We start from the raw sequence: 14,651 nt of genomic DNA, 5'->3' as shown, positions 1-14,651 counted from the left end.
TTATATATCAGTCTATGTTTCTTTAAAACACAGTATCCCATATGGTCTAGCGGTTAGGATTCCTGGTTTTCACCCAGGCGGCCCGGGTTCGACTCCCGGTATGGGAAAGCATCGTTTTCATACACCAGATCATAAAGCATTGGACTGCTAGATTGTAAAAGCAGGACGGTAGACGCACACTTGTTTCCGATTATCCGATGCTTCGACATGCTGACATGTAGGCAGACAACATACTATAAAACAGTGGTCCCCAAACTACGGCCCGGCCAGCCACCTCATTTTGGGTGGCCCCCCAAAACATGTCCGTAGTCTATAGCATCCGGCCCGCACGGGAGTACAACATCGTCAAACTAAAACCTCTGCAATTTCCCCCATTCATTCTCTATGGCGAGTCTTCACAGTACACATGTAATACTCTTTTTGTCCACCGGTGGTTGTTTTGGCGTTGTTTTGCGTTTGCCATCGAAAACGGAATGAAATTAAATGTAGGCCTACCTGCAAACAATGTAAGAGGCATATAGAGCTGGTAAGTCCCGCCCTTTCTGTAATCCCCGCTGGACCTCTAGATTGAAAAATCGTTAAAGCAAGTGAATGTGAGAAAATAATTATTTTCTGGTCCCGTTTGAATTTTGCCATGAATGTGAACATATGTTGTCTGTGAATTTTTAATATAAATTTTCGTGTAAAGATTGCTACAATTGAGCGGGTAGAAGTATGATGCGGTTAAACTTTGTGTGAGAGCACTTTGTGGACTACAACTTTCCGCTAGACGACAGCGAACTAGTTTCCCATAACAACCATCAGTTGGTCGAGATGTAGAGAGGGTTATTCAGATCGACTTTGAACACAGTGAAACATACAACTTTACAATCACACTGTATCATAGTGTTAATGTGTTGAGTGAAGCTAGACATGTTTCGAATATTTTTGTTATCATGTGTGTTTATTCCTGCCGTTACAAAAACTAGCATCTCAGTTAATGTTAGCGATTAGAGCTAGCTCACGTCACAGGCTTACATGTAGTCTTTCTCGCTATGTCTTTTCCACAACTGATAGCCGAAGAATCATATAATATACTGTCAAACTCAGAACATGAAAAATTATATTAAAAATTCACAGACAACATATGTTCACATTCATGGCACAATTCAAACGGGACCAGAAAATAATTATTTTCTCACATTCACTTGCATTGACGATTTTTCAATCTAGAGGTCCACTGGGGGTTTAGCGGATGGGCGGGACTTACCAGCTCTATGCTGACCGCATCAGTGCTCAAAGTATTTTAAAAGTTTATCAATTAATTGTTAATAACTAACTAACTTCTATTCAAGTCATATTTCTGGGACTTTCTGGGATAATTATTTCTATTTTTTATTCACTCTTTCAAATGTTCATACAGAGAGTTCTCAAAGTTCTCATCAGGTGACTGAAAGTTAGAATGGTGGTCATTTCAGACCACTTCAGCACTTCATAAAATTCTCATAGTTTGAGAACTTTAAATTATTTGTAGGATATTCACAACTTGAGCTGTATATGCAAAGACACAGAATTCAGAATTCACACATTTTTTAATAAAATATACTTTTGGGACTCCCTGCTAATACTTTTGGGAATGCAAACGTTTTTTTATAAGTATTATTTAATTTTACACTGATATAGCATGATGACAATATAAACACAGCTAACAATGGTATTACATTGCAATAGCCTATGATTAAATGTAATAGAATATTCAACTAAGGTAGACTGCTGTTGTTCACAACACTAAGCTATTTATGGTTACTGATATAGAACTACTCCAAGTCTCTGGCCCTCTCTTGGAGCCAGGCATAGTGAGCTGGCCCTCGGAAGAAAAAGTTTGAGGACCACTGCTATAAAATGTGCCCTGGGTGGTAGGCGAGGCTAATATTCACAAATAGCAAATAATAAAAAAAAAAGCGTTAATTGGATAAAACATATATGGACATCCATTTCCTCTGTCTGTAGTGCCATGTTTTAGAGTGTCAGAGTGTGTGTTATGTTTTAATCAGCCTCAGCCATGGTGCAAGGGAGACCGGGGTTAATGAATGTGAAAGTGTCAGTGTTATTTTATAACTCAATCATGCCATGGCCTCAGCTGTACTGTTAGTTCTGACCGGAGGCCTTCCTTTAGCAGTGGTGTCTCATTTTCCCCAGAGAGGGAGCAAGGGTATGCTCATTCTGCACACAAGAAATTGAAAATGGAAAACCTTTCCTTTTACATAGGACATATGAAAACATTCAAACAGTCTATTTCCCAAAATGTGAAGGAAAAAAAATCCAAATTGTAAAAATCTTTTTTTATCCTTAAAAAAAAAAAAAGTTTCCTCTATTGATGCAATTTTCTCCTTTGGCCATATTGTAAAACTTACATTCATGCCAATAAAGCTCAATAAATAGAAAAATGAATTGAGAGAGAAAGAAAGAGAGAGAGAGCAAGCATGCTGGGCATGTGTTGCCATGCAGATGGGTATGTGATGCCACGCAGATGGGTGACCCCAGGAAAGCACTGAATAGTCCTCCTTAACATGGCCAGCAGCCTCTCCCTCACAAAGGCATCAGTCTAATGTGAAAGGCCACAGATGGAACAATTATGAGTATTTATAGTTGTAGACTGTGTGGCATTTCTGTCTCACATACTATTCTCTCTCTCTCTCTCTCTCTCTCTCTCACACTCACACACACACTCTCTCACACACACACACATCTGAGCCTGACATTGTGACATTCACATAAAGACTAAAGAACCTAAAATACTTGCGGATTGTTACTGTGTTCCATACTGTGGTGCACTTCTAAAAATAAAAAAACAAGATAAGAAGCCACACACAACTATTTTTTAATGAGAAAACATATATGTTTAAATCGTTATACAAAAAAATATGAGCACAAACTTTTTTCAGAATAATGGTTGAATTGCTAACAGAACTCAAGATATAAGAGAAATTCATAATAATCACAGAAAAAGCAAAGCAAAAAATTCAAAATGAGTAAAAGACTTCTACCTGAAAAGTGCAGTCAAAAGTTCACCACATTATCCATCATCAGCACCAACTCCCCAAATGAACGTGCAATGCAATTCCCTTCTGATCCTCATTGCACCAGTACTACACACTTTGAGAAAAACACGTTCCCTCTAAGACTATTAAGAGAGTAAACTGTTCTTACACTTTGAAGGAAATGGAAAGGTCACACCTTGCAGAATGTCTCGTCACTGCGATAAGCATGAAAATTAGCTGTTTATTGTTAGTGGAAAATAACAAATACCAGACAGCCTACTTTGCAACAAACGGTCACACTGGCACAGTTTGTGATGTGTATGGTCCACCATGGTAGAAGTGCAACTGCTTCCTTGGTCAGACAAAGAGTTTTTATTGAGGGAAGTGAAGATATGTAACAAGTTCTCATGCTAACACCAGGCATTGTGTTCTTAACCATGCTATACTCCTTCTCTATATATTCCTGATGTCTCTCTCCCTCACTCACACACACTTCTATCTAATCATTTTATCACACTCTGATGACCCCTCCTTTTCTCTTGAAAACAACAAAAAATGTAAACACATGGACTTCCTCTCAAAAGCCTTCAACAGAGACACATCTGCTTGACCTGCTATACCTTCAAGTGATGGGAAGGCTATGAAAGTTTTAAGATTACACGTGTACCTCAGGGACTGTAAGCGAGTTAATGTTCCAATTTTTTCATAATGGTTAATGCAAACAAATATCCTTTGATTTTTATACCTCCAGATCAAAATACTTTTTCCTGGACATAAATGTAGACGGAATCCTTAACTGGAAGCAAGCTGTACAAACAATTTCCTTATTGTAAATGTGACATCGGGAAATACAGAATCAATTTGAAGGCTTGTGTGTGTGTGTTCAGATCTGTTAGCTTTGCTTGGGGCCTGATTTTCCACTATGCTAGGGCAGACTGTTGGACACAGACACCACATACCCTACTGTGACAATATGCTGTACTGGCATAAACAGTCATCTGTGGAAAACAAATCGCCCCCAGCACTCCATGTCTGCTGCTGGATGGCCAGGTAATATCATCTGTCTTAAGTCAAGCTCATAATACAAACAAACCCTCAAAACCATGAAAATAGAATAAGTGATACCCCTCACTGTAATAGAAGTAGAATAAGATATGAACAATGTAAAATAGCACTGAAATATTATTATGATGATATATAAGCAGTCATATTAAGTTTCAGTCTTGTGTATTTAAAAAAACTGGAGTTAAATGACGTTGGTCAGTAGTACCATATCTCTATTCAGAGAGAGCAGTAGGGAGAGGGGCGATCCCACGGCTTCTTCCAAATCCACTTATTGGAAGAAGTTTTTCTTGGAAGATAACTGCCCAGATTCACTGCCCTGTTGACTTTCTGTAGATGTGGATACTACGGTACTTTCACAGTTTGTTGGGCTCGACCCATTTGTATGTTCCAGCATAGCGGAAACCAACTCTCTTCAGGAGCTCATCAGCTTCTGCGGGCCCACGACTAGAGGAAGAGGATGAGAAAGAAAAAGGATGAAAGAAAGAGATATTTCCATCAATTCCACAAGTTATACCTCAATTTCAATTATTAGAAAATGAAGATAAGATAGACTGCTAGACAACTAGCTGTATAGTACCTCTTAACTTGTCATAAATTGAGGAAGTGATTGACCCACATTGTGACATATTTTACTTTCTAGCATTTATCACTACCCATGATAGCACATTGATAACTATACTGTACAGTATGTATAGTAATACTGTATCATTATACGCTTCATTTAATTTAATTTACCAAGTTTCAGGTCATTTTTATTATTTATTTTTATACAGATATTGTATCTGTGTTGTTTTGTTATATGTTTGCTTTGGCATCACTGTTTCATTGAGTAATATTAATAAAGCTTCATTGAAATTGAAAAATGAGAGAGAGAGTGTAAAGGTTGCCAAAATCACCTTTTTACATGGTTGTTTGTATGAAAATGTATTAGTATTTTCTCTCTGTTTAATATGCCATGTATATAAATTTGATGTCAGCTGACTGTTGGACGCGCAAGTTACCTGTGTGAAGCCGGCTGTGTGGAGTAACGCGCGTTAGAGGCCTTGCATGCTGAACTTACCGTGATTCTTCCTCTGTATCCGCGAGCGCTGTGGATTATCATTCTTTTCCGAAGTCATTGGATTACAGCAAGCAAAGGATCCTTTTCCTAACGCCCGTGTTTTGGTGAGATTGCGTTGTGCAACTGTATAAGGAACGACTTCTCAACGGACTGTAAGCGCAAGAACTTTTTCCTATTCCGGGGATCACGTTTGAGTCATCTGATTGATGTCAGGACTATTGGGCACTGAACTCTGGGGGGTATTTGTTGGGGCATTGTGAAACTGTGTTGTTAATTATGTGTCGGGCCTTCAGTTGTCGCCGAAGTGGGCGAGTTAAGTTGCATTACAATACAGAGTGAATGAATCTCATATGTTGGGTTTCTTTCTGTAATATACACTCTTATTATTTTGCCAGATTAAGTTAAGTTAAACGGCCTTCATCTGCATTGAACCAGCACAATTTCCTGCTTATTGGATCCGCCCGTAACCTTATTTATGCGTAGTGGCAATCAGTCTTTTTGAATAAGGGCGATTTGTTGAGAGAGAGAGAGAGAGATCAATATTACGGTCAGTTTAAGTCCGAAAATAAATATACTCAAGCTATGAAGGCTTACCTTCCATATGTATATTTTATGGGAGGGGTCTTCTCTTTTTCTATCTGATGAAGAAGGGGAGTGAAGATCCTCCAGGCTTCCCTGAGCTCATCACTATTCAACAGAAACAAAAGCAAAACTCTCACCACCATACACACACCATAATATCCCTACTGCGACACAGCAAGACAGCTCATTTGCACCACCTTGTGGGAAAACATATGTAACTTTAGCTTTCAGCTCCTACAGACAATTATAGTTGTACTTTCGTGACATTTGAGAACAGATATATACATGGAAACATCTTAAGCATAGCCTTCAACTATAATAAACTATACCACATAAATGAAATAATGTTGTGAGAGGTAGTAGGACTGACTGACCTGCGCACAAAGTGCATCTGACTCCCACAAAACACATCCAGGATCAGACGCTCATATGCATCAGGCAGTTTGACATCCTGTGTGAAGAATAATGCACATTTATAAAGTGACAAGCTGTGACTTTATCACACACACACACACACACACACACACATGGACTTGGTGGTCAGTAAACGTCCCATGCATGTGGAATTCCCCCCACCGCTTTTGGTTTAGGTTGAGAGGAGGCTGACTCGGTAAGTTAATCTTGTTTATCAAGTCAGACGTTTCAATTGGATTTCAGTGATGGGATTTAATGCAGCCACAATTTGCCCAGTCAATCCCTGGACATACTGTATACACACATACTTTAAAATGTAGACATGGATGGCAGTGTGTGAGTGATTATCCAGCACAAATTCTGGTTGATAAATTTCAAACATTTTTTTTTTACTAAAGATAGAAAAAAGTCCATCATCACATGAAACATTTCTAACACTGGACCTTATATCTGCTTCGGTAGGTGAGGTCCAGCTCAGTTTCCTCTGGGCTGAAGTAGACGCCGGGCTTCTTGGTCATCATCTTGGCGTAGATGGCCTCATTGGGCTGCACGCGCACCACCAGCTCGTTCCGCCGGCACTGCGAGCTGAAGATGTCACCCGGTACGTCCTTAAACTGCAACCGCACCTCCGCCTTCCGCTCGTTCAGAGCCTTACCACACCGCAGGATGAACGGCACACCTTCAGGAGAGGAAGAGAGGAGAGAGAGGTCAGGACTGGAGGAGGAAGTAAGGAAATCAAGAAATGGTGAAAGAAAAAGAGAAGAGGATGAATGAAAAGAGGAATAGAGAAATGTATGACGGAGGAGGGGAGAAGAGATGAAAAAGAAAGGGATGAAAGCAAAAAGGTGGAAGTAAATGAAAAGAGGAGGAAGCTGACCGGTGCAGGAGAGAAGAGTGGCTGGACTCATGACATAATGTAAGGCAGCAAACTGACACGAAAACAAAGAGCACGTCTCAGCAGACTCCTACCATCCCAGCGCTCGTTGTGGACGTAGAGGACTGCAGCGCAGTAGGTAGCAGTGGTGGATCCTTTGGGGACCGTGGGGTCATCCAGGTAGCTCAGCTTTGCGTCTCCCTCTCCCTCTGGGTTCCCCACGTACTGCCCCAGCACTGCGTTGTCCAGCGTCAGTGGTGTGATGCACTTCAGCACTTTCACCTGCAGGGGGAGACACAAGCGCCAGAGACAGACAGACAAGCCAGAGAGAGAGGGACGGGGCATTAGCAGCTTCCTAATGAAGAACATCTGTGTTTGTAATTTCGTTTTGATGTCGGTTACCTTCTCATCTCGAACATCGTCGGAACTGGTGGAGGCGGGCTTCTCCATGGCAACCAGACAAAGCATCTGGAGAAGGTGGTTCTGCATGACATCGCTGGTCAGAGAGAGATTAATGTCAGACAGCAGATTTGAGACAAACATCTAGTTTTCTAGTCTAGGTCTAGTGATTAAGTATAAGTATAAGTATAAGTATATATATTCTTTTGATCCCGTGAGGGAAATTTGGTCTCTGCATTTATCCCAATCCGTGAATTAATGAAACACACACACAGCATACACACAGTGAGGTGAAGCACACACTAATACCGGCGCAGTGAGCTGCCTGCACTAACAGCAGCGCTCGGGGAGCAGTGAGGGGTTAGGTGCCTTGCTCAAGGGCACTTCAGCCGTGCCTACTGGTCAGGGTTCGAACCGGCAACCCTCCGGTTACAGGTCCGAAGTGCTAACTAGTAGGCCACGGCTGCCCATAAATTGTGATTTATGATTAGTGATAAATATGATTAGTCGTAAATAAAAATAAATGGCTCGGCACGAAAGGTAATACACCAGGGGGGTAATTAAATGTAATGGGGTGATTTGTTATAATGTCTTAAGTCTAATAATCATATTAAGTGGTCTTAACTAATCTGAGGATTATGACACAAGGCTGTCACGTACCGGATGATGCCAAAGTCGTCGAAATAGCCGCCACGGCCCTGTGTGCCAAACGGCTCTTTGAAGGTCAGTACCACACTGGCAACACTGTCTCTGTTCCAGATGGGACCAAATATACGGTTGCCAAACCTACAGAGACATGCAGAGAGAGAGAGAGAGAGAGAGAGAGAGAGAGAGAGAGAGAGAGAGAGAGAGAGAGAGAGAGAGAGAGAGAGAGAGAGAGAGAGAGAGAGAGAGAGAGAGAGAGAGAGAGAGAGAGAGAGAGAGAGAGAGAGAGAGAGAGAGAGAGAGAGAGAGAGAGAGAGAGAGAATTATTACACAGCCTTTATTATGCAAAAGATCACAGGTGTTCTTGACAACCAAGGAAGGAAAATGAGCAATTGGGGAGAGACAGTAAATCTAACAGATACAGTTATGAGTGTAAAAATATCATCATAATACAGCAAATTCAAGTCTACAACATATGTATGAACTTGCAGTCATTAGATGAAAAATTTAACAATAAGGGAAAAAAGCACTGGGAGATGTTCTACCTGAGGACCATGAGGTTCTGCACCATCTCTTTGCCCAGGTAGTGGTCAATGCGGTAGATCTGGTCTTCTGTGAACAGCGAGGAGAGATGATTGGACAGCTCCTCTGAACTTTGGAGGTCTCGACCAAAGGGTTTCTCAACAATCACTCTGTTCCAACCCCTGAAACAAACACAGAGAGAGAGAGAAATTATCACTTAAAAACCCCATTCAACCCATCCAGAAATGCAATCTCACCATAATGGCAAAGCTATTACAAGACTAGTGATCAATAATAATGCATATCCGCCCAGGCAGTCCTTGAGGCAATACATATTTAGGCCAGAAATATTACTCTTTAAGAACACAGTGATCCAAGAAACCTTACAGTGTTATGCATTTAGCACTACAAGCTAATATGAGTCATTCGTTAGTGACACTGTGATCATTCAGAGCCTGAGCAAGTAGCAGGATGATGATACTAGCTCCAATAATAATTATCTATGTTCCAGAGACTTCCTCATTAGATAGCAATTACATCAAGGGCCCAAATCAAATGAGATGAGTTTCTGTCTCCAACCAACAGACCCAGACTTATGTATCGGTATTGCAAGACAAATTCAAAAGGTGGAGAAACTGGAAGGAAATTCACTATGCAGCAGATTTGATTTGATCGGTGTGTGTGTGCGATATATATATATATATATATGTACACACACACACACACACACACACACACACACACACACATAATATCAATATATATATATATATATATATATATATATATATATATATATATATATATATATATATATATATACACACACACACACACACACACACACACACATATTATATATATATATATATATATATATATATATATATATATATATATATATATATATATATATACACATACACACACACATACATACATACATACATACATATATATATATATATATATATATATATATATATATATATATATATATATATATATATATATATATATATATATATATATATACATACATACATACATACATACATACATACATACACACACACACACACACACACACACACACACACACACACACACACACACACACACACACATATATATAGGTATTTATGCTTGAGTGTAGCTTGAGAGTCTAGCTTATGGTAGCGCTCATCTTGACATGATTGAGGTGCACGATGCCATGCTGTCTTTTCCCAGTCGTTGTGTTGGACTCACTTGGTGGCCATGCAGTGATGGCGGATGTTCTTGGTAACGTCGTGGTAGACGCTGGGCGGCAGCGCCAGGTAGAAGAGCCGGTTGGCCTCACTGCCACTGGGCAGCGACAGCAGGTTTTCGTGCAGCTTGGTGAAAGAGGCATCTTCGTTGTACTTGCCACTCACGTAGGAGTTCCGCTTGAAGAACGCCTCCATGCGTTCCGTTTCAGACTCCTCCACCTGGTGGGGGGGTCAAGTTGGGGTATCAAAACAGAGGGAGGGAGTAAGTGAGGTCTTTAAGGGAGTAAAGATAATTTATTGCTCAGATAAGATAATGTACGCACAGATGGTGCCTGCATGTAACAGCACTCTCAAGCACACACACACACACACACACACACAGGACAAGAAAGATGTATATTGTATACCTTCATGTGTGGCAGACAGGCAGTCCGAATGGCGTCCACAGTCAGGTCGGACCGAGCAAAGCCCACAAAGTATGTCTGCTCTGGGAGAAGCCCATCCTTAAATAACCACCTGCACACAGACACAGGAGAGCTGAGGGTCAGACAGGCTGCACCTTCAACATGGACCATGAAAGGTGCACAGTGCAAAAAGATGTACCGTTTTTTTGTGGTAAATAAAATAAAATAAAAAAACTAGGTAAACACAATTAATTATATTTTTTTTGCACACCGTTTCAGGCCTTTTAGGACAACAAATATCTTTATATTGCTTGGAATTTGTGTATTTGTTGGAGTTATAGACATGAAAGAAAGAAACATGTTGCACATGTTTGAGCATGTTAAATAATTCTTGTGTGACAAAGCAAATGGTGTCTAGGTTTTGGGATGAATGTCGACAACAGAAACACAAAGACCCACCATAGCGTTGGGTAGATTTTCTTTTTGGCAAGGTCCCCCTAAGGAAAAAACAAAAGGCAAAACATGAGGATCAGAATGTCCATATTTTCCTGCAACATGAATCATGGCTTTGACAGTGGGTCAGCCGTAGAGCACTAAACAGGTGCTGTAGCATGTCATTCACAATACTTCAACTCAAATAACCTCATACTAGAGACATCTCTGTCAGGCAACAGAGCAGCACATTTGGCCTCATAACCTCTTTCCCAACAAACTGTAATCCCATTGAGAAATAGCCCACATGAAACTGTGGCAAACTGTGGCTGTGAAAACTGCAGAGTCAGGTAGCTAATGACCGTAGCAATCTCCAACTGTAAGCAAACAAAGTGACACAACAGCAAAGAAGCACACCCTCTAACACAGACAGCATAAAAAGCTATTTTGTTTCTGTATGCAAGTACAAGGCCTATCCCTCAGCAAGGCTCCATAAAACAAATCACATGCCATACAGTTCCTTATTATAGGTCAAGTCATACTTCAGATGAACTGTCTGCGTTATGACCCTGTAGACCACATGTGTTTCACGAGTAGATGTGACAAAACAATCAGACACAGTCCTGGTCAAGCAACTCTCCTCACATTCAAATGCCTTCTCAGGGTGACGAGGCAAACTTCAGCTCTCTTGTCCCCTCCCACTGTCCCAGTAAATCTCAGCACTCAAAGGGGCGTTGCCAAGTATAGGAACTACTTAGACTTTCCACACATTTGTGAACATATGGACTCAACCAATATTACCACAAAGCTTGTATGCTTAGTTGCAACTTCTACTTCCACGTACAGGTACATATTGGTGTAAGTAGTATAGGTAGAGTGATATTACAAGTCTGACAAAGCTTTCAAAGTCAAAAAGACAAAGTCTGACAAAGCTTTCTTGGAAGACATAGGAAAAAGAAAATGTTAAAACCAAAAGCTATTAGTAAGTTATGAGAGATGAATCAGTCAGGTAACTGAATCAGTCTCCTTGGTCATTCAGTACTGAACAGAGTTTAGAAATGTCCACATTCTCTTCCTGCATTGTGATTTGCATAGGATACTTTTTAGCTGTGCATGAAAGTCTGTGTGTACACACACACACACACACACACACACACACACACACACACACACACACACACACACACACACACACACACACACACACACAAGAAAACAGCACAAGGTGAAATTCTAGTGACCTTAACCTGGATCGAGGTAAATGAGGGAGAGCCCTCAGGCCTACATACAAAAAAAAGCACTGATTACGCTGCATGACCTTGATATGGCCCTGATATATCATTACTACCTATTATTGCACAAACTGGCTCCATCTGCCCACTTTTGAAAGGAAAAGTTTATTTTTATTTTTATAAAGAGCAAAGGAGGAAGGTAGATAAATACAGTTTATTTGTGCAGCCAGGCCAGGCCCTGGTGGAGATTAGTGATAGTCATCAGGGACACAGAGGAAGGATCGGGTTTCTCCATTCAAAACACAATGCTGCCTCAACACCTACAATCTCACCATGACTTGACTAAATTAGAAAGAAACTCTTTACTTTGGATACATACAAAGACATTTGTTATTTGGTCGTTTTTTCTGTTTGTTACTGTTAAATGTAACCAAATGTGGTCCCCAACATCATAACTAATTAATTACGCATTAATTTACATTAACTGTGTAAGTAGTTTTGCTTTGTATACAACCATAACCTTCTCTTCCAGTACAATTACTGGACAACTGAAGGTTACTGGAGGTTCTCTTGCCCAGCTTCCTCTCACCCTATGGAGATCACATTTTGTCACCCTGTACGAGTGAGCAAATGATTGTCAGTTCTAAATGTAATTGGCCAACCAAGCGACACAAGACCTTGAAACACTTGTGTGTCTGGTCAAGTAAGTATTGCTGGGCTCCTGTATTACACAACCTGAGAATTGCTTATCTTCAGAACATTTCCTCATTCATGAAGGAAAAAAAGGTTGTTCTTGAATTCTTTCTAGTTTCTCACTCTCACTTCCTCCTTTCCTTGGCCTCTGAAGTCCAGTATGACACAATTAAAATGACAGCCAGGGAGAAAAAGTCATTACCAGTCATGCTAATGAGGAGATTTCATTTATGATATGTGCATCATTAGCTACTACAAGAGACGCATATCTGTCTTGACTTTGTACTGCATGCATCTTATGCATACCAACTTATTACCAGTGCATGACAAGTTATGAGGAACGGCAGTCTCACTCACATATGCAAAGACACACACACACTCACCGAAGCACCCATGATGATAAAGATGTGAACGTCCGACTGATGGAACGTCTCATCATCATAAAGTTCTTTCCGGAGCTCCCCAAACACTTCGGATCGGGACAGAGGCAGACTCATCTTCTCTGAGAGGAAAAACGTCAACATACTGTAAGAATCGTCAAAACGATCATAGAAATGAATACCACCTAAATACATGAAACACAGGCCGTCATAAGCATAGAAAACACAAACACCACTATACTAGTCATGAAAGTGCAACACTAGCTTTGATTAAATGCTCTAGTCTAGTCAAAGGGGTATGGTGTGGTCTAATTATGCTTTCATAGCAGAGAACGAAACCACTACACATCAAACAAGAATGGTCAACAACTAGGGATGTCACAAATCCTCAGAGATACAATTCACACAAAAACTACATAACTGGAGAACACCTGATGACAAACAAACACACACTCAAATGCTATGTCAGAAAACACAAAGTACTGCGGCTGCGCACCTACCAGGCTGTTGCTGGACGATTATTTGTACAGTGTGAGGTCTTTCTAAAAATCGTAAGGTAGGATGGAGGTGGGCGTGTTAGAAAGTTCCAGATATTCTATGTTTACACATTTTATTAACTTCTCATCTGAATATAACAGTTGTATTTCTCGCATTGCTGACGCAGAAATGACTGAGTGAACTCTCACTGTAACTCAACTAACTAACCTGGTGGAGGCTAATGTTATTAGCAAAATCCGCAGTCCAATCCCCTATTTAAAAGGCTCAGCTTGACTACACTGGACCATAAGTTACTGCAGACTGGACACATTTAGCATCACGGTCACAAAAACAAGCTGGGTTGTTTGCGATGGCATAGTGCTTCTCATTCACACGGAACTTATACTACAGACCATACTATTCAGTTTTTGTACCATCATGCTGATGTACAGGATGACAGTTTGGGTAGTTACGTTGTAGGCTACTTATATTTACCTTGACAGACTGATGCGAAAGTGTTGTAACGACGCTAGCTGGCTAACTGGTTGCTGTCAAATGAGTCCACTTGACTGAAGAATAGGATGTCAACGCACCAACTCACAGCTAACTAGCTGATTCATTCAATCTTCACTCAAAAAGGCGGACAAAAGGATGAAATAGCCCAAAACACCATCGATATAGGCTACTTATACAAGGTCCTGAATAATCTAGCCTTAAGAACGCAGCTTGAACGCTTTCGTTTAATGACCAAACCATAAACCCAGCCTAAAACTACATGCAGTTTATTTCTTGAAAATAGTTTCCTGCTTCTGACTTCTGCAATTTTATTGGTTTAGAGAACAACTCACCAGCGCTCGCTCGACTTCCCATCACTGTAGCATCAGTGACGTCACATTAGCAGTGGCAGCGGCCCCTGGCAGTCGCTCAGAGAAAAGCAACGAGGGCGGGGATCTAGTGAAACACACGAAGCTAAACTCCCAATCAAACACTAGTCACTCATTTGATTGGCAGGCTTATGACACTATTACATTTATGTGAACTTTTGAACAGCCAATACGAATCACTGTTCCATCTTCCGAGTCTTCAGATGGGGCAGCCGGGAAATCTACTGTCAAAGAGCCAGTCCCAGGCTCCGATATGATGTAAAACATTATTTGATTTTAGCGTAATAATGACTCAACAAGAAATGCAGACAGATGCAATCC

General features: G+C 40.7%; 1 protein-coding gene and 1 non-coding gene across 5 annotated transcripts; one reads left to right on the top strand and one right to left on the bottom strand.

Moving 5' to 3' along the window:
• Nucleotides 1–35: 35 nt before the first annotated feature.
• Nucleotides 36–107, top strand: trnae-uuc. Its single transcript has one exon. It is a non-coding gene; the product is annotated as a tRNA-Glu (tRNA).
• Nucleotides 108–2,836: 2,729 nt separating this feature from the next.
• Nucleotides 2,837–14,364, bottom strand: g6pd (glucose-6-phosphate dehydrogenase). 4 transcript variants are annotated; one of them, XM_048241737.1, is made up of 14 exons: nt 14,295–14,335; nt 13,470–13,511; nt 12,973–13,091; nt 10,692–10,729; nt 10,236–10,344; nt 9,830–10,047; nt 8,605–8,763; nt 8,075–8,200; nt 7,418–7,511; nt 7,111–7,297; nt 6,585–6,820; nt 6,102–6,178; nt 5,740–5,832; nt 2,837–4,529 (listed from the first exon to the last, which is right to left on the bottom strand). In XM_048241737.1, exons 1-14 carry the CDS (start codon nt 14,314–14,316, stop codon nt 4,439–4,441), a joined length of 1,611 nt encoding a protein of 536 aa, XP_048097694.1. In that variant the 5' UTR covers nt 14,317–14,335; the 3' UTR covers nt 2,837–4,438. The 4 variants fall into 4 exon arrangements, with proteins under 4 accessions (XP_048097694.1, XP_048097696.1, XP_048097695.1 ...); XM_048241739.1 differs by lacking the exon at nt 14,295–14,335 and adding an exon at nt 13,942–14,259; XM_048241738.1 differs by lacking the exon at nt 13,470–13,511 and having other exon boundaries at nt 14,295–14,364.
• Between the last annotated feature and the right edge of the window lie 287 nt (nt 14,365–14,651).

The sequence above is a fragment of the Alosa alosa genome, chromosome 4, assembly GCF_017589495.1.
Source record: "Alosa alosa isolate M-15738 ecotype Scorff River chromosome 4, AALO_Geno_1.1, whole genome shotgun sequence".
NCBI classification, from domain to species: Eukaryota; Metazoa; Chordata; class Actinopteri; order Clupeiformes; family Clupeidae; genus Alosa; species Alosa alosa.
This window is presented reverse-complemented; position numbering and strand designations above follow the sequence as displayed.